General features: G+C 41.2%; 1 protein-coding gene across 5 annotated transcripts in view; it reads left to right on the top strand.

Annotated features, from left to right (window-relative positions):
* LOC131239581 (2-methoxy-6-polyprenyl-1,4-benzoquinol methylase, mitochondrial) overlaps positions 1-22,349 on the top strand; it is a 50,100-nt gene extending 27,751 nt beyond the window's left edge. For 4 of the 5 annotated variants that reach the window (XM_058237353.1, XM_058237350.1, XM_058237352.1 and 1 more), the window contains exons 7-9: positions 11,570-11,641; positions 16,621-16,729; positions 21,940-22,349. In XM_058237353.1, coding sequence (XP_058093336.1) covers positions 11,570-11,641; positions 16,621-16,729; positions 21,940-22,041 — 283 coding nt within the window. In that variant the 3' untranslated portion in view covers positions 22,042-22,349. Of the gene's footprint in view, positions 1-11,569; positions 11,642-15,514; positions 15,588-16,620; positions 16,730-21,939 lie in introns of those variants that run through there. The other variant, XM_058237355.1, reaches the window with a different exon arrangement.
* The last annotated feature ends 1,385 nt before the right edge of the window (positions 22,350-23,734 follow it).

Below are 23,734 nucleotides of genomic sequence, written 5' to 3'. Positions count from 1 at the left end.
ACACTTTACAGTCTGCCTTGGAAAAATCATACTGATCTGATGACCGAATCTTAAAGTAAGTGGCATGCAAAAATGAATGGATGAAGTCACTTGCAGAAGATGTGTTGAGTCACAGATGTTTAGGACAATCAGATTGATGCAAAATTTGCATAATACTGGAAGAAGAGTGGATTGACCCTAATGGATGGCCCAGATAGATGATATGGATGCCAACTAGCTCAAATGCAACTAGCTGCATAGGAAGGTTTGCATGCATCGAGCCGCTAGATCATTTCTCTTTCATATATTTAGAGCACTGGAGGCATCCATGCATTCATAGCTCCATGAAGATGCTTTGAGATGCTGATTCAATGAGGGGACCCTAATGTAAGGGGTTAGAAGCCACAGAACAACATTAGAGAGCTGGGTGGAAGGCTCATGGATCAGAGTTCTATTCCACTCATCTGGTACTACAAATTTTGGACATGCCATGGACTAACAATAATGTCGGTTGGCTGATCAAGCAGGTCAAACTTGTATGAGAAAAAAAAATGAGTGCTTGGAAGTAAATAAACTACATCAAGAGTCCCTATTCAACACGTGTGACTCACTTGATGGGTGCTCTTCCCTAAATTTTGGTACTACCTGATGATTGATCTGGATCTATTACATGTGTGCTTTTGCTCGGATCTCTAAGATGTGTGCTGCCACCTCACATGAGGGGCCCATTGATCTCATTGAGTCACCATCTTTTTGAGATTAATCGCTAATCTCCTTTCCAGATAGGTTAATGTTGATAAGGGCCGGAGTCCTATGTTAGTTTTGCACCATTTTGAAAATAGTGGGAATTCGTCCTTCTCACATGAGGCACAGTGGCAGTGATGTAAAACTATCAAGACCATCCAAATTGTGGGTCTCATTGTCAATGGAACATATCTCTAAAATTACACTTATTGAGGAATCCTAACCATTAGATTAATGGATATAAAATGGATGATTAAAAGTAAGATAGTGGATGGTCCAAATTCGAAGGGAAAATCAGATTGTTAGTTTTATATTCTCATTACAACTTTTCAATTATGCTCCATCTATAGTTGGGTCAACGATTTGAACGGTTTTGGATTGTTGTACAACTATGCCATATGCATGGTTGAAGAGCCACCACCATGTTTTGAATGGTGCAAAATTAACATAGGAGTATAGACTAGTTTCCAAAACTCTAAAATTAGAGAAGATGAAAGTTTACATCTTAGAAGGGCTTGTGCTAGGGCCAACATAAACATCTTAGGCTTGGCTCGAGCCTATCTATTTTGGCCTGTCATAGGCGAGGTATTCAAAATCGGTTACGTAATGGTAACGGTCATAATCGTTACGCGTTATGGGGTTGAAACGGCCGTAACGGCTGTTATAGAAAAAACAGCCTGCAACGGTCCCGTAACAGTTTTTTCAAAAAATAAAAAAGGGCTGCCCATATCATAACGGTAATAGTGGTGGCTGTTACGGCCACCATTACCGTTTTGGAACACCTTGGTCACAGGTAGGGCTTAGCCCTAGGTTCTGCTTTGTGGGTTAGGCACGGGCAAACGTCGACCTCATGAACTTGGCCCGCTGATAGCCCTAGCTGACAACATACACTGTTGATTTTTTTTTTTTTTTTGAAGAGTAAAAAGAGATTTTATTAAAGAAGTGCTGAGATGACACAAAAATTACAAACGAAGAAAAAAAAAGAAATATTACAATCTTCCACAAATTTAATACAAGAAACCCACTCAAGCAATGAGATATGACCTTCAAGAAGACCTCCTTTGCTTTGAGGGATTCATTAAGGAAGCATCTTCCGTTTCTTTCCCCCAAATAGCCCATAAGGAGGCTAGAAGAACCGATCTCTACATACTGTAAAATACTAAAATTTCTTCCTAGCCCCACCCTATGCAAAATCAAGAATAGGTCCCCCACTGATCCAGGCATCACCCAAGACATGCTAAATATTCTGAAAAGTCTACCATACACTTGCCTAGCAAGGGAGCAATGATTCCAATGAATGAAGAGATGATCTACCGTTTTGGCTTCCACCATACACATCATGCATATATTAGGCAACATCATTGATCATCTTTGGAGGTTGTCTATAGTGAGAACACTTCCTCTATCAACTAGCCATATGAAAGCCACAAATTTCAGGGGAGCTTCGTAGTGCCACACCTTAGCTGTGACCACTCTTGAATTATCATCTTCCAAGTGCTATAATAGATCATAGAAATATCAAACTGAAAAAAGACTAGATTTATCCTTTAGCCAAATCATTTTGTCCCCTTCCTCCCTTATCGACAAACAATGATTAAGACGCCCAAGTAGCCTCACAAATTCCTCTGCCTCTTCCTCCGTCAAGTTTCTATGGCATGGAGGAGACCAAATCGCATTATTGCCAATGAAGGAGAAGTAGCTGGATATCATGATATTCCTCCTCGAGGAAAGGTGGGGCCAACCTAGGAAACACAAATTAGAGTGGGAATTCTCCAATCCATACATCTTTCGAGAAGCAAATTCCGTCTCCATATTTTGATAGCAAAGCCAATCTTGTGCTAATTATATGCTTGATCTTAAATATCCTTTTCCAAATCTATGCGGCTCTATAGAGAGAACAATCTTTCATCCCCCATCCCCCTTCTCGTCACCCGTATTTTTCTGCTATAGTTGTACGACGATGAGCATCTTCCTCCATCTTGAAAACCCACAACCATTTTCCCAAAATAGCTAAATTCATCTTTTCCAAGTCCCTTATACTAACCCCTCCCTCCTCATATAGCCTACAAAACTCTCTTCAGCCCTACAAAGTGGAACTTCTTTTTATCGTCCGCTCCCCATCATAAGAAATTATGCTTCGTCATTTCCAACCTCTCCAAGATTGATTTTGGGCACTTGAATAAGGATGTGAAGCATAATGAGAGATTTGACAATGCTGCTTCAGTAAGGGTGATATGACCACCCAAAGAAAGGTACTGTAATTCCCAGTTAGCAAGCTTCCTTTTAAACTTCTCCACTACTATATCCAACAAGTGTTGAACCGGGTTCCTAATACAAAGTGGTAGCCCAAGATAGGTAGTGGGAAAACCTCTACCCGACATCCGAAGATCGATGCATTCCGCTCGACTTCCTCCTTCATATGCACCCCAACTTTTCACTTTTAACAATATTTATCTTTAAACCCAAGACCACTTCTAAAATTAGAATGATCATTCAAAGCTTGTTCACCATAGATTCACTTGCTTCATAGAATTGCACAGTATGATCAGCAAACTGAAGTTGGGAGATGGGAGCACTTTATCACACTCAGCTTGAATCTGTAAATGATGCCCGCCTCATGGCCTCCAGCTAGCATTCTACCTAAAGCCTCCACCACGACGACAAACAAAAGGGGAGAAAGAGTGTCCCTCTCATGTATATCCCTTGACGAGTTGAAGAATCCTTTGGAGGAACTGTTGACCAAAAGTGAAGATTTGGCTAACTAGATACACTCTCCCATCCAACCCCTCCATTTCACCCTGTAACCTATTCGGCCCATCAAATAATCCAATTTTTTTTCAATTAATGTAATCACACGCCTTTTTGTTGTCTAGCTTTCACGCTAATGCTTTTACACCTTCCTTGTATCGGGAATCAATACACTTGTGAGCTATCAAGGCACTATACAATAGGTGCTTGCTTCCAATAAAGGCGCCTTGATTTTGGGATATGGCCGAGCCTAAGACCGAACTAAACCTGAGCATCAATGCTTTTTGCAAGAATCTTGGGTGCCCCCCCTAACTAGGCTACTCGGCCTACAAGCCTTCAAACTTTCCACTCCAAACACCTTCGAGATGATAGTGATGAAAGAAGCTCCTAGCTTTGTCAATAGTCTACACCTCTTGAAATTCCACCATAAATTCAATCTCATCACTCTTCACCAACTCTCAAAAGTCTTGATAGAAGGCCATTGGGAAGCCATTCGAGCTTGGCACCTTATCCCTCCCCATTGAACCCATTGCCATATTTATTTCATCCTTCAAAAACTTCTCCAACAAGACCGCCTCAATATAATAAAGACACTTAAATTCTAAGTCGTCTAGAGTCTCTCCCACCCATCATAAGAAAGAAGGGATTTATAATAATTGACCGCTTCAGAGCACACCCGATCTTTCTCTTCAACTCTTCTACCATCCACCATTACACTTCTGGTCTTGTTATTTCTCGCCTGCATACTTGCAATGGTATAGAAAAATTTCGTATTTGTGTCCCCCTCCTTAGGCCAAGTTGTTATAGAACTTTAATTTTCATTTAATCTCTCCCTCCTTTAGTCGGTTTGAATAATCTTGTGCTAACTTAATCCTAACGAGTTTTCATCTTCTGAAAGCTCTAGGTCTTTCACCTTTAAGTCCAAAGAATCAATCTTCGAGAGAATGTCCCCTAACTCATTTTCCCTACTACACAACACTTCCCTTTTCCAACCCATAATGTTGCCTTTAATTAGTTTTAATTTCTATCCCAATTTGAAAGCAACGTGTCCCTTCATCTCAAAAGATCTCAACCACTCCAAGATTTGATTCGAGAATCCCGCCGCTTCCAACCATGCAAGCTCGAACCTAAAATGTTTTAGGCCCCGACTCTCCACTACAACATCCAATCGGATTGAGGAATAAGCAGAGGTTGTTCTCTGGAGTCCAGTCGGAAGATACCATCGAGAATTTCGCCTTTCAGTTAACAGATATCAAGAAGTGTTCTAATATGTATAAGATTGGGCGATCCCGACCATTAGTCCATGCAAACTCCCTATTAGTCATTGGAAGATCAATTAATTCTTGTAGACATCCAATCAGAAAAATCCCACATGCTTTGGGTGATACCCCCTCTACCAAAATTTTCAAACAAAAATCTAATAACATCAAAATGACTGCCTATACACCTAGGTAGGTTGAACCTCGTGATTGAAGAAAGCTTAGACCAAAATTCTTGCCTGCTTGTTGCCAAATTCGGACCATAGATCGTCTTTCAAAAAATAATATAAGGACCATGGACCACTAAGAAGCACGAATGAAATTCATCAATAACATCTCGCAAAACCATTGAGATTGAAAAGGAACCCCCCACCAGTCCTCTTTTGACCAAGCCTTGGTATCCCAGGCCACCACCAATACTCCAGCCAAACCGAATGAGTTCAAGGGCACGTAGTCTTTAGAAATACCACATAAAAGAGTCCATTAGCCTATTGTCGATAACCTGCATCTTTGTTTCCTGGAGTGATAGAAGATGAACCTTCCATATTTGACTGGTATCTTTAACCTATTCCCTCTTTTGTTGGCATCCCTGACCCCCCTCATTCTAGCTTAGAATCCTCATTTGGGCACTGATCTTCCACTCGCTTTCCCTAGCCAATCTACCGGATCATCATTTTTGTAGTTAGCATATGAAGTCAAGCTCACTAGCTCCCTGTGTCCTCTTGGAGACTTTTGTGTTTTCCTTGGAGTCACTGATGGAGAGAGTTAAGTACCCCGCACTTTCACGAATTGGAATAGAGCTTAGTAATCTTCAAGTTTCTCACCGAACGAGACTCCCACCAATTTTCCCACTAGATGCATTACCACCTTTAATCAATTCCGCCCTTTCACTATTGGTGCTTGAATTGCGACCAAATTGTCCGCCAAAGAATGAAAAGCTTCCGCCTGGTTGGGGAGTGCATGAGCTCCCTATTTTCACGGGTAGCCACTTGAAAGCAGCTTGACATCCAGGATCACCTCGATCAACTCCTCTTGACGTTATTCATCTTTGAGAACCTCTATTGTAAACTCAACATATAGATCTGGATCCTCTACCCGCTGAACATTGACCAGGGCGCGAGACCCCTTGTCATTCTCCTTTAGCACTCTTCTTTGAAGGCTATCGTCGTCACCATCCTGCCCAAGTCAAAGCTTCCCCTCAGCACTTTGTTGTGGAGAACCATTAGCCTCTAGAGAGGAAGTAATGCGGGGGCATTTTCACATCAGGCTCAAGTGGGGTGGCTTGTGGGATGCAAAGGCACACTTGGGGTGGGCGGCCCGTAAAACCCATGGATTTGGGGCCTGTGTGAGGCGGGTGGCTTGTGTGAGGTGGAACCCATGGATTTGGGGCCTGGGCTATGAGATTAAGGGATTAATTCGCCATGCTTTATCAGTTTGAGCTTTTAGAGTAAGTGGTTAATTGTCCTGCATTAGGAAGATAAGAACAAAGGAGTCGGGAGGGAATTCTTTAAAGAACAAGAAACGGGAATAAGGGACGAGGCTGGGTTGGTTGTCTTGCACATGGGAACACTAATAATAGATCCACGTGAACCGGTGCAAGCATAAAGCTCGCATGATTCTCCTTCGAAGCATGCTGACAATCCTCATTGTCCATGTATATCATATTAGGTGCCGCATTCTCCACCACTGAGGGAAAAGGCAAAATCGTTATGCTGACGTTAGCTGGACAGGTGGCCTCTTGCTCCTGACTCGAGGTGCCGACACCGCCGGCCGTCATAATTCCTAAGCTGACGTCATCAATAAAAGTGTCGACCGTCAGGCAATCTGAGCCATTGATAGCACTGTCAGAACTGCTAGCCATACACCTAACCTCTTGTAGTGGTCCTTAAGCCGCTACATCCCCCTAGCTTTGGTACATGAAGCACCACGTCCTCCGAGCCTCTTTGTTTGCCATTTGATCCTCCTAATTAGCCACCCGAACCGACACCAAAATCCCACTATCGAATCTGAACCTGACAACCTCTTGGACCAGTCTCATTGTTGTCTATGTTGCCCCTTGACACCACCATTAATACCGGCCCATCATCTCGTCCACGGGTCAGAAGCCCCATCTTTTGCAGGCCAACTGCCTTACGAGAGACGCTCATAGGTTGGCATGTGCCCCTACCTTCACTCACTCAGTACTTTGCAAGAGTATGAGAATTGAGCTCCCATATCCACCATAGCACCTTCTCCCTAGCCGTGACTAGAACTTCGGCCACTCCCGTCTCCTCTATTGCCCCCTGCTACTGCTTTCCTGATCTAGTGACTCCACTTTGTCAATCACCCTCTCCTCCCCAACGGCAAAGGAAATCATCTCCGACACCATGATCCTTTTCTTCCTCTTGAGGAAGACTCTTGCTCCCCTAACCTCCGCCCCATCCTCTGTAGTTGAATCCACCATCAGAGTCTCTTCGATACATGAACCTAGGATTGCGAATATTTTCGAGAACCAGAGTTCGAAGGAATTTCCTAAATCCAATGCCAGGCCTTCTCCCATCCGAATAGTGATTGATCTTTTCCACCTTTGAAGATGCACCATTAGACCATCGTTGAAGATGGGCCTCGACGATCAACGGTTGATCGATAATTGTCTATTGCCAAAGGGATACTTGGACCTCTGATCTCGAAGAGGCTTGAGGCTGAATGTGCTTTCATCCAACCCACCACAATCCAACAACTAACCTTTCACCTCCACTGCATGCAGCTCATCACCCTCCACCCATCCTCTCCCCCAATTGCTTTGGCAATATAGATCATCTCTTGCACCTCCTTCCGACGTCCATGACCTCTTGAAACATCAGACGATCTTCCTCTTGAATCTCCCCTCTTCCATCCACCCAAGTCACCTTCCCAGCACGTGCCTGGAATCTGGACGAGTTAGACAGTGATCTCCTTGGACTAAGTAGGCATTCACCTCTCACATCTCTTATATTTTCTTCATGGCCTCATTGAGATCTCTCATGGTGTAGGTAGCCTCGATCATCTCTCGTAACTCTTACATTGAAAATAGGATGCTGGTTTGTTGAAATGAGCATGCTTGATAGAGAACACAATGGAAATAGTAATAGAATAGTGATTAATTACCAATCTCCTTACATTTATGTAGAGCTGGGCATCGGACTGAGTCGGATCAGATTGGGTCCAACTCAATTCGGTCCGAAATCTACGTGGGCTGACCCGAACTTGATCCAATCCGGGACTGAGTCCGGGACATCTGACTCGAACCAATCTGATGCACGGTTGACCTGACCCGAACTAAGTCTGACTCGGTTAGGAAAACTGAGTTGGATCGGGTTGGGTACGATTCGAATCGAATTTTTTAATGTTGAAAATCATTATCCTCGTTGCTATTTTTGGTGTGGTCCATTTGAGCTTTAGATATGATTCATTTTTATTTTTTTTTCAAATGCTTTAAAATGATCACGAAAAATGGATAAACGGCATGGATATAATAAATACGTCATTGTGGGGCCCATGTAATTTTTATCTTATTTGAGCCGTTCGTACAATTCGGAGCTCGAGGGGTGTCTCCACTCGTCTTTGCACGACATGTATCTACTAAGCTGCTAGCTGTTGCCTGTCCCCCGTCGGATTAGATAATGACAAGTTGAGAGTGGGCTACTGAAGTGACGTCACCAAGTTTTGTGGGCCCCACTACGATGTATGTGTTGTATCCACACTGTCCATCCATTTTGAGATATCATTTTAGGGCATGAGCCAAAGAATGATGCAGATAAAAAGCTGTAGTGGACCCCACCACAAAAAACATTGGGGAGAGTGATTCCCACCGTTGAAACTATCCTAAGGCCCATCGTAATGTTTATTTGAAATCCAACCAGTTCGAAAGTTAAAAAAGACAAATAAGGGAAAACACAAATATCAGGTTGATCTAAAACTTTCGTGGCCTTAAGTTTTTAATGGTGGGCATCACTGTCCCCACTGCTTTCTATGATGGGGTCCACTGGAGCTTTGGATTTAATTCATTCTTTGGATATTACCCTGAAATGCTCTCTCCAAATGGATGGAAGGTGTGGACACAAAACATACATCACGGTGGAGCCCATGGAACTTGGTGACGTCTCTATAGTAGGGACTCTTGCTACTCAACCTGTCAGTAGCTACCCGCCTACCCGTGTTGACGTGCTGTGCACGTAACTCAGTGGGTACAGCAGCTACAACTGTTGCTTGTGTAACTGTGTTGACGTGTTGTGCACGTAACTTAGTGGGTACAACAGCTATAGCCGTTGCCTGTGTAACTGTGTTGACATGCACAACACGTAACTCAGTGGCCCTTATCGTACTGAGTAAACTCTGTTGGGACCCACCGTGAATGCATGTGGTTTATCCACGCCGTTCATTCGTTTTTCGAGATCATTTTAGTGGTTGAACCCAAAATTGATGCATATCCAAAGCTCAAGTGGGCCATACCACAGGAAAAAGCAGAAGTATTGATTTACACTCCGGATCAGATTCATTCGGTTCGGATTGACCACAATCCGAAAAACGGTTGGATCTGAATGACCCTACTCGATCCGCACCGATCTAAGCTGTCGGTTTGGTTCGAATCTGGTCGGATCGGGTCGGACATGCCCCGCTCTACATTTATGTTAGTTTTGCACCATTTTGAAATTATGGAGACTCATCCTCGTCACATGTGGCAGTAGTGTACAATTCTTAGGACATCCTAATTGTGGGTCTCATTGTTGATGGAGCATATCTCTAAAATGGCACTTATCAAGGAATCCAAACCATTAAATTAATGCTATCAAATTAATGGTTAAAAGTAAATAGTGGCGGTCCAAATTCAAACTAAAAATCAGAACTTCAATTTTATCTTCTCACTATATTTTTTTTTTTGTTATGCTCTATCCAATGGTTGGATCAGCGATTTGAGTGGTTCGAATTGATGTACAGCTATGCCATGTGCATGGTTAACAAGTCACCACCATGTTTAAATGGTGCAAAACTTATGTAGGCGCATAAGCTAGTTTCCAGAACTCTATCTAAAATTATAGAAGAGGTAATATTGTATCTAAGAAGGCCTTGTGCTCGGCTTGACATAAACATCTTGGGCTAGCTCACAATTGTCAATTTTGGCCCATCACGAGCCGGGCAGGTCTCAGTCTATGTGCTGCTTTGTGGGCAGGGTTTAGGTTGACCTTGACCCGGCTTAAGTGTTTGAATTGTGCCCTAGAAAACCAATGTGAGCTTTTTCCATTGGTGATGCGGATGTGATAGCGATGATCTTAGCCATAGATCATGATGGTCATTGGAACTAGATTGACAAATTCAAGGTGTTCCGTAATGGTAATGGTGGCTGTAACAGCCACCATCGTTACCTTTATGATATGAGGCATAACGGCTGTTACGGCCCTGTAACGGTCGTTACAATCTCTCTTTTTTTTTTTTAAAAAAATAAAAATAAAATAAAATTGAAAAAACCCCGAAAAACCTATATCTGCCCCGTAATGTTGATTAAAAAGTATGAAAAACATGTATATGCCCCATAATAGACCATTACAAGGTTATTATGGCCTTTATAGGGGATGTAACATGCTGTTAACGGCAATTACGGGTTATTTTTTTTTTTCCATAATGATTGTTACGGCCGTTATGACCCCGTAACGTGTAACGGTTGCCACTGTTACCTTTACGGCACACCATGGACAAATTGCCATGCCACAGTTAATGTGGAGGTGCCTTAAAGCACGCATGAATGTGAGTTAAAGGAGAAGGATTCCTTTGGACGTCCTTGGGAACTTGAGACTGGACACAACGGTCATTGACCAAGGGGGGGTTGTGTTCCATGAATTTCAGTAGCCTGTTGTACCATGAACAGCTAGCTGGTTGTAGGACAAACCCGTGTTTGTTGTCATTATTTTGATGATGGATGTGACCATCTTGTGTGACGAGATTGACCACTAGTCAGGATGAGAGGTCTTCACCATGGGGCATGATAATGACTCGATGTGCCACATAACAGTGAGAGTGTGCCATGGATACAAGCTCCTAGTGTCGGACCTATTGGGCACTTGCATTGGTGGATCAAGGTGAAGCCTCGAGACCAGGAGGCTCATCATGTGTGGATTATGATCAACTTGAGGATGCAATGGATTTGATTAATCCTTGGACTTGAGGATGAGTGAGGGTTCAAGGTCTTGATTATACGTTCTTTGGTTTGCTTTACGAGGTCATTGTGTGGCCAACACTCAAAAGGTTTTAAAAGGCTTAACAAGTGTTTCCAACCATTAAATTTTTGTTTAACTATTAAAAAGGTTTTGATTGTAGTTGATGATAATCTAATGGTCCAAATATGGGGGTCCACCACTTGATTTGCATGGGTATTGGGTCTTTGGTGGATGGCCATATAATAGTAGAAGGATTGAATAAGATATAGATGCACAGGACAAGGCAAGGTCGCAAGATTCCAATATAGTAAGACATATGGAACATTGTAGGATGGTAGGGTACCATAAGCGGTCTCTTTGAAACCTTAGTTTCCTCCTTATAAACCATGTACGTGGATGGGTTGCATCTCCCTTGGCTTACTCAAGGGCATGTGATGGAAAGTGGCAGAATAAGTAATTTTTTGATCCACTAATCAATCGAGATGAAACTCCTCAGACTTAAAAAAAAATAAAATAAAAAAATAAAAAAATTCTGTTCTTATCTAGAAAAAAGTTGTCTCCTTTTTAATTCTTCAACTGCAAATAGGCTATGCTTTATCATGTGTTCGTATTTACTAGACTGCAGTGTTTTATTATTGAACATGGTTGATATTTTCCTGTCTACTACAGGGTACTAAAACGGGGTGGAAGATTCCTTTGCCTTGAGCTGAGTCATGTGGAGCTCCCTGTCGTTAAACAGTTGTGAGTAGTCATGGCTTATCCTTGGATGCATATAACAACAATTGCATGTTTATTATATGAAATGTATATTTGCTTTCTTTTGTTCATCTGAATCCTTTTGAAATTCTGGAATCATCTCACACATGTAAAATTTCTCTAAAACAATAAGCAGAAGTTCCATGAGCCATTTGAAGTTGAGCTTCTGTGACTTGGACAAAAAAAGCGTCCTGCCGTTGATGCTAGGAGTGAGTTGATATGCTATGGCAAGAGGAAAATACAACAGTGAGATACCCATTCCAGTTTTCAAGCCTGTTAGGCGATTGCGTAAGTGAGCTAGAATCGTCCTTTCCACAAGGAATCCAAATGCAAATCAGATTCCAACTACAAGCAAATGTTGTGGAGTTTGGATAACATCAGATGGAGAAATGAAAGACCAGGCAAGAACTCTGCGTAGTGCACCAAAAGGGAAAATCATTGCTAATGTCAGTAATATGCTTCTTTTTCTCAACCTGAAACACATTGTAAATGGTGTGTCCCGCAAGTGGTCATATGCGAGATCGCATAAGCGACTGTGCAATCACATATGCCATTTGGAGACCATGAATCACATATGCTACAGTGGCATGTGGTTTTTGTACTGTTGGGCATAACCTGACCGTTCAAACTTTTTTTTATTTTGTTCCTTCTCTCCCTTTTTTCTTATAAATAGGCACTTCCACCCCCCATTTTCCTCTCTCTCTCTCTCTTAATTTCCATTACCTCTCTTTCTCTCTAATATTCTCTCTCTCTTAACTCTCTTACCATCTCTTACTCTTTCTTTCACTCTAATACTCTCATTCTCTCCTAACTGTGCTGGTTTTTTTTTTTTCCTTCACATTTTTAGTCTATGCATTCATTTGTATATTTGTTAGTTAACTTGTTATAGTCTAATAGTCTAATAGACGTTAAATTTTTTTATTTTTTTATTTTTAAATGAAATTGTTAATAAAACTATAAAAGACAATTTCCTACACTTGTAGTATTTTTACATAATTATTTCTTCTTCTTCTTCTTCTTCTTTCTTTCATTTTCCCTAGATCCTCAACCCCCCCCCCCCCCCCCCAAGAAAAAAAAGTTTTGAGGGCTATGCGATTGCATATGCGCACTGCCCACTTGGGCTGCATGTGATCGCTTATGCCATTTGACAACATTGGTCCTATGGTTGGATAACAGTTCTAATAGTCCTTAAAAACAATACAACTTCATAAACTGGGCTTATAGGATTCCATGGTATCCAATTCAATAATGGGATGGATAGACACTAAGATTCTGTATCCACCATTCAGTACAAAACATATCTTAAAAAATGGTGCACAAAAATCATCATGAGACCTTCTGTGGGTCCATTTATTTCCGGAAGAATGAGTATATTTGTGAACAATTATACTCAGATCACATGATCAAATGTTAGATGCCAAAATAACCTAGAACCATAGAGTGCTCTCTCCAGTCTCCACTTGGCACAGTGCTTCCAAAAGCCAAGTGTATCACATCTGTGAATATTTGTCAGCTTTGCTTGCTTCCCATCAACCATAGTTCTAAAACTCGCAGACTCGACTCAAAACTTGGTTGCGTCAACTCGACAAGGTGAGATTTCAGGCCAAATCCCCTGGAAACTAGGCCCTTGGTCTGACTCGATCATGACTTGGGAAGACTCGACAAGTCAACTTGACCACTCATTTGACTCGACGCGACTCGGGGTGACTCAAACCCAATCGGTGTTATTGTATTAATAAAATTTTTACAAAGGAGGTAGAGAACCGAACCCACGACCATCAACTAGGGGGAGAAGCTAACCATTGTTGTCATATGCGATTGCATATTCGATTATGTGATCGCATATGTGGACCATGCATATTGCATATGCCTGCCATGATAGCATATGCTATTTGGGGAGTATGCGATGGCAGACTTTTGTGTGCCATAACTATGTGATGACTTATATGTTTATGCCATCGCATTCAGTTATGCAATGGCATACTTCCTCCCTCTCTCTAAATTCCCTCTTTCTTAGTGTAACTTGTTAATTGTTTAAATTTGTTTTGTTATATACTTAACATTAGATGGTCTAGTAGTCAAACTACAATGAAATAGATTTAAAAAAAAATCCAATCCAATCACTTATAGCAATTAGACATAGTTTTTCTTAATTTTTTAGAATTTTTACCATTTTTTCATTTTATTATTATTATTTTTTTCATATTTTCATATTTATTTATTTATTTTTTTTTTCATTTTTCATTAACTTTAGATGGTCTAATAGTCAAACTACATTGAAATAGGTAAAAAAATCCAATCCAATCATCATAGTAATTAGACATAGTTTTTCTTAATTTTTTAGATTTTTAAATGAATTTTCCCCTTAAAAAAAAAAAAAAATTCAAAAAGAAGAAGAAGAAGCTAGCAGCCTGAGCGATCACCTATGTGATTATGGGCCCAGGCTGATGGCTATGCGATTCTATGCGATTTGACAACATTGCTCTTAACTACTACAACTAATAATTTGGTGACAGTTTTCCTATTTTCTATTACTTACACTAATTCTGAACTATTTTAGGTATCTGTTAGTATGTGTAATATTTTTAATTTGTAATTATTAAATACTGAGTCAAGTAGTTGTATTCTTTCGCGTATTTTGTGCGCCTTTTAATAAATTGTCGTTACCTCAAAAAAAAAAACAAAAAAACCCAAGTAAAGTCTTTGAGTTGACCCATCCTGGATGAAATGTCGATTTGACTTGAGTTTTGGGGTTTGAACTATGCCATCAACAGCATCCAAAAATCTGTTTGCAAATATACCTACTTACGGGAGCTGAATTCAAACAATGTGAGTAAATATAACCAAGCAGTGCAGGTATGACCAGGAACACGAAACCCACAATATCATACTTGCTGGAATCCAAAGAGGAAAGAAAGATGTGAATGCGATGTGTCGAACTGGGTTGCAGAACTTATTTTGCAGCATACGATTGATCAATGCTGCTAGAGCTGTACACGAGCTGAACTGAGTCAAGCCTGGCACATTTCGGCTCAGTTCGGCCAGCAGCCTATACCAGCTCGAGTTCGGCTTGGCTCGTCTTGGTTCGGTCAGTAGCTCGGGTCAGCTTGAGCCGAGTTCGAGTTTAAGCTTTCAAGTCGAGCATTTTCTTTTTAGTTTTTATATGGGCGGACTCTTTATATATATATATATATATAGAGTCATGCTCCCCTGCGCACCTACGCACGTGCGCACTTTTGCACACGTGTCATGGGTGTCTAATCTGAACGGTCCATGTGATGCGGAATCCCATGAAACCCCCTGCGATAAATTTTCACCCTGATCTAAAATTTTGGTGGGCCATAGCAAAGAGAAATGCAAATCAAGGGAGGAAACTGTTTTTATTTTTCATGGCCCATCAAACTTTTAGATCAAAATAAAACTTGGTCCCGGGGGGTTTCACGAGGTGCTGCTTCACATGAACGGTTCAGATTTTGGATCCACATCACGTATGATGGGTTCTCAAAAAAGTTCGTATGTAGTACGTACGAACCAGTTCGCAGGTGAGCGTTTTCCTATATATATATAATTTTAAAGTTATAACTCAAGCCAGGCTGAGCCGAGTCATATATAATTAAAGTTATAAGTCAAGCTGAGCTGAGCCGAGTCAAGTTCAGGCCAAGCTTGGAGCCGAGTTGAGTTGAACTGGGGCCAGCTCGAGCTCAGCTTGAAATTCTTTCGAGCTCAAAAAATCAGCTCAGCTTGGCCCGAACCAGCTTTCAAGTCGAGCCGAGTCGAGCTTATCCGAGCCGAGCGAGTAAACCGAGCTAGCTCAGTTTGTGTCCAACTCTAAATGCTGCTATCCTTGTGCTTATGCAGAGCAACAGACACCATGATGGCTAAGGCAGCCCATTTGCAACTCATGCTGGAGGTCTAGATTGCAATTATAAGCACAAAAATACATCGATATCCTGTCAGGGGCGTAGGAAAATTTTCATAGCCATTGGCTATGACATCGACCGAATCAATCTCCCCTTCCAATTACTATAGCATCCTCCTTTGTGTGTGTGCATCGGTTACCAGTATTAAAAATGGAGTCCTGGTTTCAAGTTCCATCCTGCTCAAGCAGTTTCCTGGCTGAGCAACGTATTGACCTTTTAGTAGGAGAAATTGTGGTCCTGAGCTTTGCGACGTTGGACAATTGGGAAAAACCTGCATGTATCTTTTCTCTTGATTTCTTGTATCTCCTATATTGTTTATTTAGTTATTGTGTACTTGTCTTATTTACTTAAGGTTTTGCGAATTTCCGCACCTTCATTGGGACGTTAGAAACCTCCCCAAACCGTCTTAATGATACATGGGGTGCCCTATCATCAATTGGGACTGTTCATTCAATAGTGCCACTGGGACCAATCCATGGTGCAAGAATCATGCTGATCAGATGATCCTAACACTATGAATGAAGCCAATTGTTTACAATCGTCTGTTTCTTACGAGCCATAGATCACATGGTTATAATCATCTATAATCATCAAAGCAAAGTGCTACTTCGGAATCATAAGGAAAAGAAATACAAAGTGGGATCTATCGGGTAGATGATTCAAGATGATGATTAGACCTATTTTGGTTATCTGCTTAATCTTGATTGACTATTTTCCATGCTATTGATCAGAGATGATTAGGATCGTCCGATAGGTGAGATTTTTGCACCATGGCTTGTCCCTCGTTGTATGCAAAGTGAATGGTTCAAATTGATGATTGTGTCTCACTTGTCATTAAAAAGGTTTTGGGATGTTAATGTCCCCATGAAGGTGAGGACATTAGCAAAACCCAGTTACTTGCATAACATTTATATATCTCATGTTCACGTTCCAAGAGTGTATGATATTGCCTTGAGGTTGTGTCCACGTTAAATGGTGAGCCGTGGTTTTTATCTATTGACTACTACAGCTGTAATCCTAGCATGGTGCTTTTGTCTGGAACAGGTATGACTACTACTCATTCTCAGTAATTCCAGCTATAGGGGAGATAGTTGCAGGCGATCGGGACTCTTACCAGTACCTGGTCGAGAGCATTCGCAGGTTCCCATCCCAGGTCTATTCCGAAATCTTCCATCCACTTCACTTGCACACATGTGCACATGCTACAAACATGCCCATGGAGGAAACATACTTAGGGCCTGTTTGGAATGCAGGATTAAATGGTTTTGAATTGCATTGGGTAGAATTAACACCATTATAACATAATTATTATGTCTGGAAATACCATGGTATTTTGACTGTCCAATCCCACATTTGGGATCAAATTCTTCATTTGAGAAAAACACTGTATTAAGTGAAACCTGCATTTGGTGGACCATGGAATCATAATCAATGGACCGGATGTCACAATTGATGCCAGTTGCCTGTATGCATATGCAACTCAATTGTCACGTGTAAAGGGCGCATATGGATGGACGGCATAGTTAGAACACATGCATCAATGTGGGGCCTACATATGTAGTGGATTTCAAAATCCACCAAAAATCCTGCAGTATCTCCTCTTGGGACAGGATGATATGATACCTAGATTAATCCAATCATTCCTATTGTTTCCAAACGCTGGATGGAATTTATTAGACCAAATTCAATTCTATACTACCTGACCCCAAGTTCCAAACAGACCCTTATTGCTTGCCTAGATTGATCATTTTGTATGTATTATTGGAGCAGACACATGTCCACACACAATAGATGCATAGATTGATTAGTTTGTATGTATTATAGTAGCGGACACAAGCCCACCCACATGCCACTAACATCTAACAAGAGCCTGCCCAATCTGAAATCAGAACTAGGGCCATGGACAAGCAGGCCTTGGCAGGTCAAAAGGCCTGAACCTACTATCCCCAGCCCATATCATAGACAATTTGTGCTTAATAGTCCTAAGCATGACCCATTTCACATTATTAGGGTTTTAAAAAAATGACCATTCCACATTTATATTCAGGTTTGGCATTCTGAAATATTAAACAAGCTCTCCTTTTGAAATTATATTCAGATAAACACATTGAGTCGATTAGTTTAGAGTGACAGTTGTGTAAAAAACCAGATATATAAGATGGCCTTGCTTAGCTCAACCTGCAGGACTGATAGTTAGGCCTCAGCCTGCTTCTTGATGGGCCACCCTGAATAGGAATTTCTTCATATTCAAAGACAAATCTCCACCGTCCATCATTGTTTTCTTCTCTAATGTCATACTCAAGAGGGAACCATCTAGTTTTGATTACGAGAAACCACCCACATTTTAGGGTGTCCATTTATTTCACTAGTTTCCATCCAAATTTACTAATGTCCATCCACTTTCCTATTAAATTACAAAAGAGCCTCTCTTCACAAAAATGATTAAAACGTCCCCGTAGACATTGAAAATTACAAAATGCGCCTCCAGGCCATTCTACATACTTGGTCATGTAGTCCATCAACCTAGACTATGGATATTATGATCTAGACCATCTAGACTGCTATACTATGGTTCAGAACATCCAAACCGTCGATAATACCATCCAAAGCAACAGACTTATATTATGATTCAATCCATCCAAATCGTCAACTTTATTATCCACACGTTGATATTATACTCTAGGCAATCTGGACCGTCAATATTATGATCCAAACCATTAGACTGTCACTATTATGATATAGGCCATCCAGATTGTAGATATTATGATCTGGAACATCGACACTGTCGATATTATCATCATGACCATCTAGACCAGCTAAACTAATGATATGGACTGTCAAAACTATGATCTAGACCATTCAGATTGTGGATATTATGGTACAGAGCATCTAGGCTGTCGATATTGTGGTATAGACCATCCAAACATTCAATAATATGATAGAGTATCTAGGCTGTCGATATTATAATCTAGACCATCCAAACTGTCAAATATTTTGAGCCAGACACTGAGATCATCAATATTATGATCTAGAGGATCCAGACGCTTGATATTATGATTAAGACGATCCAACCAAACTATCTTAAACTCTCGAGATAAGTATATCTCGACCATTCAGACCGTCGATATGATGATCCAGACCATGAAGACTGGTTATTGCGATCTAGATTCTCCAAGCGGTAGATATTATTATCCAGAACATCCAAATTGTCGATAATACGATCCATACCATCCAGATTGTCGTCATTATGATCCAAACCATATATACCATCGATATGATGATCCAAACCATCCAGGCCATTGATATTATGATCTATACCCTCTACACTGTCAGTATGATGATTTGGACCATTGAGCTCATTGATATTATGATCTAGACCATCCAAACTACCGATATTATGCACCAAACCATCATACCATTGATAATATGATCTAGTCCATCTAGATTGTGGATTGTATGATCAAGACCATCTGGATCGTCGATATATGACCCTGGCCATCTAGACTTAATATGATCCAAACAATCTAGACTGTCAATATTTTGATCTTGACCATACAAATTGTGGATATTATGATGTACAGCATTCATATTGTATATAATATGATCTAGGCTAACGTTGACATTATGATTTGGACCATCCAACTCTTCAATACTATGATCCAAACCATTTATACCATTGATAATTTATGATCTAGACCATCCAAACAGGATGTCATGATCTAGATGATCTATATTACCGATATTATGATCCAGACCATTATAGCTATGGATACTATGATCTAGACTACCCAGACCATTGATATTACAATCTAGAACATCCAAAATTTTTATGCTATTATCTGAACCATCCATATTTTTGGTGGTCTAGATAGTCTGAAACATAGTATCGATCATCTTCATGGTCTGGGTAGTAAAATAGCAGCATTCTGGATGGTCAGGACCATGATACCAATGGTCAGAATGATCTGAATCATAATGATGGTCAGGATGGTCCAGATCTTAATATCAATTGTATGGATTTCAGTATCAACAATTCAGGTGGTCTGGATCATCATATTGATATTACAATCTAGAAATTCAAATTTTTTGATGCAATTATCCAAACCATCCATATTGTTAGCAGTCCAGATGGTCTCAATCATAGTATTGATGGTCTTCATGGTCTGTATAGTAATAGGAGCATTCTGGATGGTCAGGGTCATGATACCAATGGTCAGGACGATCTGTATCTATCACAACAACGGTCAGGATGGTCCGGATCTTAATATTAATTTTATGGGTCACAGTATCAACAATTCGGGTGGTCTGGATCATCATATCGACAGTCTGGAAGGTTTCGATCATTGTTTTTACGGCCTAGATGTTTAGGATCAGAGTATTGATGCTCAGTTGTTCTTGATCATAGAGTCGACAATCTGGATGATCTGGATCATAGTTTCGATGGTTTAGGTCAATGCATTCATCGTCCCGGTCCGGGATTCGGGGGCATTATAATTACTTTTGTGCATTGGGGCATTTTTGTCTTTTTAAAAGATGGAATGGATAGGCATTAGTAAATTTGGATGATAGTGGTGAAATAAAGCAGCACCATACAATGTGGGTGGTTTCATATTAACTAAAGAGGGCGGTTCCTCTAAATATGCCATAGGTTTTGTGTGATCCTAGCTAAAGAGGGTGGTTCCCTTTAGATATTCCATAAGTTTCATGCGACCCTCACTAAAGAGGGTGGGTCCCTCTAAATATGCCACAATATGGGTGGCATTTTATAAAAGCTCTTTATTTATAGCAATATCTGTAGAATAGATATGAAGGGTTCATTACAAGGAGTGAGTTTTCGAAATTCCCTACCTTGAGGCACCAAACACGAGTGTACTATGTTTGTCAGTATGGTGATATACAACCCTAAAGTCCTGATTATCCTTCTGAAACTAAGGTTCAGGACCTGTTTGGAAGTTTCAGGACATGACTGTCCTTTTGACATTAATTAGGGTCCATCTAGGTTGTTTTTATCTATTGTGATTTACAAGAACTGCTGTCATGGGCCATGGTGGAACAGGATTCGTGTGTGTGTGGAAGTGGTACTATGAGGTCAAGCTGTGTGGCCCCTATCGTGATCTGTGTCGAACATCTATCCCATCAGCCAGATGCACCATTCCATGGTGGGCCATAGGCTTAAAAATCAAGTCAATCCATGACTTTGGTGGGCCACACCATTAAAATATTCATAATCATTTATTGGGCCCACTGAGATGTGGTTCACAAATCCAGCCCATCCATTGTGTGTGTCCCACTTGGATGAGGGGCCAAACCAAGTTTCAGCTGCATCAAAAACTCAAGTGGGCACCACCAAGTGCTTTTATATGTTTTAGGCATGTCTTCACATGGTTTTAGATGGTATGGCCGACCTGAGTTCCATATTCGACTAATTTTTGGGATGTCCCATAACCTAAAGAGGACCCATCAAATGCACGGTGTTGATGTTCGACACACATCACGGTGGGGCCCACACAGCTCGACCTCATGGGAAGTTCCTATGAGGTCAACCTCATAGTACCATTTCCCATATATATATATATATATATATATATATATATAGATGATGATGATGATGATGATGATGATGGTAGCACCTCATCCCTAAAGTTGCTCAAGCCGACTTGGTTGTAATCATTTTGGATGTCAGCAGGTGTTTATATCACAGTATATTTTCCTTGACAGCTCCAAATAGCTCCTAAAAGAAAAGTTTGGTCATTGATTACATAACTTTTACAGAGAACGATCACATGCATTTGAACGAATGGCAATCACCACACACCCTGAGAAATGTGGGGCCCACCCGATGTGTATGCGGAATCCAAATCATGGACCCAGAGAGGACCCTCATGCACATTGTATATCCCAAGAATCATACTCAACCCAAAGCCCAGGTGGGACACACCACAGGCAACAGCACGTTTAAAACTTATATATTCACTTGTTGTGGCCCACCTGAATGTTGGAATGGCTAGCCGTTTGGCCTCTCTTCATCCTGGCAGGGCTTACCTGATGAATGGGTTGGAGTCATGTACACAACACAGTGCACCCCACATTCCATCCGGAAGTGTCTATCTGGGGTGTCCCAACATTGCTCCATTTGGTGTGGCCCACCTGATCTATGGATCGTACAGGATTTCGGGATCTAAACCTGACATAAGGGTGTGCTTCTAATCGTTTGCTCTTATTCATCTCAAATGCCCGAGACAGTTCAAACAGATGTGATCATTCCCCTGTTTTGTATCCTTTCAGAATTTATGGATCCGGGTCTATGTTTCTCTTTCGATGTCTTTAATCTCTTCTTTGCTCTTTTGGCTTTTATTCACACAGGATGCATTTGCAAGACTGATTGCAGATGCTGGATTTCAGAAGGTTGAATATGAAAATCTCGTGGGTGGAGTAGTCGCCATCCATTCTGGACTGAAACTTTAGGTGAGAAATGCAATCCTCTCTCAACCTTGAGAAGGGGCCATTATCCTTGTTGAAGCTGATGTTCTAGCCCAAGGCAAGACCCATCTCTTTCTAAATATCAATTTTCTGCTCTTCTTCTTCCTTAAAAAAACAAGATTCTCATTGAATTTATTCAAAATCCAATTAAGTCTCAACCAGGTTGACTGGGTGAGTTTTCAGATTGTGGTATATGCGTGATAAATACTTTGGTATTCTTGCACCACTTAGAAATTACTTAGTCAAATTAAACTGTCCAAATTTTACAATCCAAACCAGAATTTTTACGGTTACTTAATTGGTGGACATTTTTTGGATGGCTAAGTAAAAATATCCAATGGTCTGATTTCAACAAACAAATGTCCAAGAATCAGAGGTTAGGAGTGTTCAAACTGATTTAGGGGCCGGGACTTCGCACTTTTATGTATTGGGAAATGCATTCAAAGATGAGTCTTACCATTTTGATTTGTAATTGATCGCTGGAAAAGGGCTGTCAAGGTTTATCAAAATCTGATTTTTCTTTCATGTGTAGATGAAATTTCGGGGGCAATCAAAGGCGAATTACTGCAATCTCCATGCCTTCTAATATTTGATATTTGCTAGCTTCACCCTATCCATGGTTCTGCATTCCTCTACACGTAGTGCACGTGCCAACCTGGTGAATATGTCAGACATTGAAGTGTCCATTTGGTGGGCCGACCATGAAATAATCTGGCACCAAAAATCAGGCTGGTCTGCTAATTGGGTTGGCCACAGTTAAATTGATTTGATCTTGTATAGGGTGGCACATTTGATAATTTACTGCCTGATTGTGCCAAGGCACATTCATGGTGGCGGCGTCTTATCTATGGTAGTGTAACAGTCCATACAGGTGCTAGAGTGTGACGGTCCATACGGGTGGATGTTATAAAATGATTTCGTACATGTAACTCAAATGGTCCAATCTGTGGTAGCCACTGCAACAACAATTAGATTACAAGGACGAACCTCACCCATGAGAAAGGAAGGAAAAGGGCACGGCTATATGCAGAGAGAGAGAGAGAGAGAGAGAGAGAGAGAGAGAGAGAGAGAGAGAGAGGCAGGCACCTAGAATGCATGGCTGACCCATCCCTTTTCCGGTGTTGCAGCCCACTGCTGTTTTAGATCTGCCTTTTCTTTGGTTTGATTTTGTAACATGAACCTGCACAATAGATGTTTGGAGTGGGTGTCACGAAGTCAGTTTGGTAGGCCCCACAAAGCCTATGTTGCATGGGCTCCCTAATATGATGCCATTGGGTAAGCGACGTGAAGAAAGGTAGCGTGTGAGAGCGGGGTATTCGGGTTCCTGACAAAGCCTTTGTTGCACTGGCTCCCTAATATAATGCTATTGTGTTATGCTGTGTGAAGAAAGGCAGAGTGTGAGAGCGGGGTGTCTGGGTTCCTTGAATGCCTTCATTGCACAGGCTCCCCTAATATGACTCCATTGTGCAAGTTATGTGAAGCAGGGCAGAATGTGAGAGCGGGGTACTTGCATGAACCCGCAAAGTCATCTGGTGGGCCCGACAAGGCAGAATGTGACAGTGGGGTACTTGTGTATACCCACAAAGTTGTCTAGTGGGCCTAGCAAATCCTTTGTTGCACTGGCTCCCTAATACGATGCCGTTGTGTAAGTTGTGTGAAGAAAGGTAGAATGTGAGAG

Source organism: Magnolia sinica, chromosome 3, assembly GCF_029962835.1.
Source record: "Magnolia sinica isolate HGM2019 chromosome 3, MsV1, whole genome shotgun sequence".
In the NCBI taxonomy this organism is placed as follows: domain Eukaryota; kingdom Viridiplantae; phylum Streptophyta; class Magnoliopsida; order Magnoliales; family Magnoliaceae; genus Magnolia; species Magnolia sinica.
The sequence above is the reverse complement of the archived record's forward strand: the minus strand, read 5'-3'. Positions and strand labels throughout refer to the sequence as shown.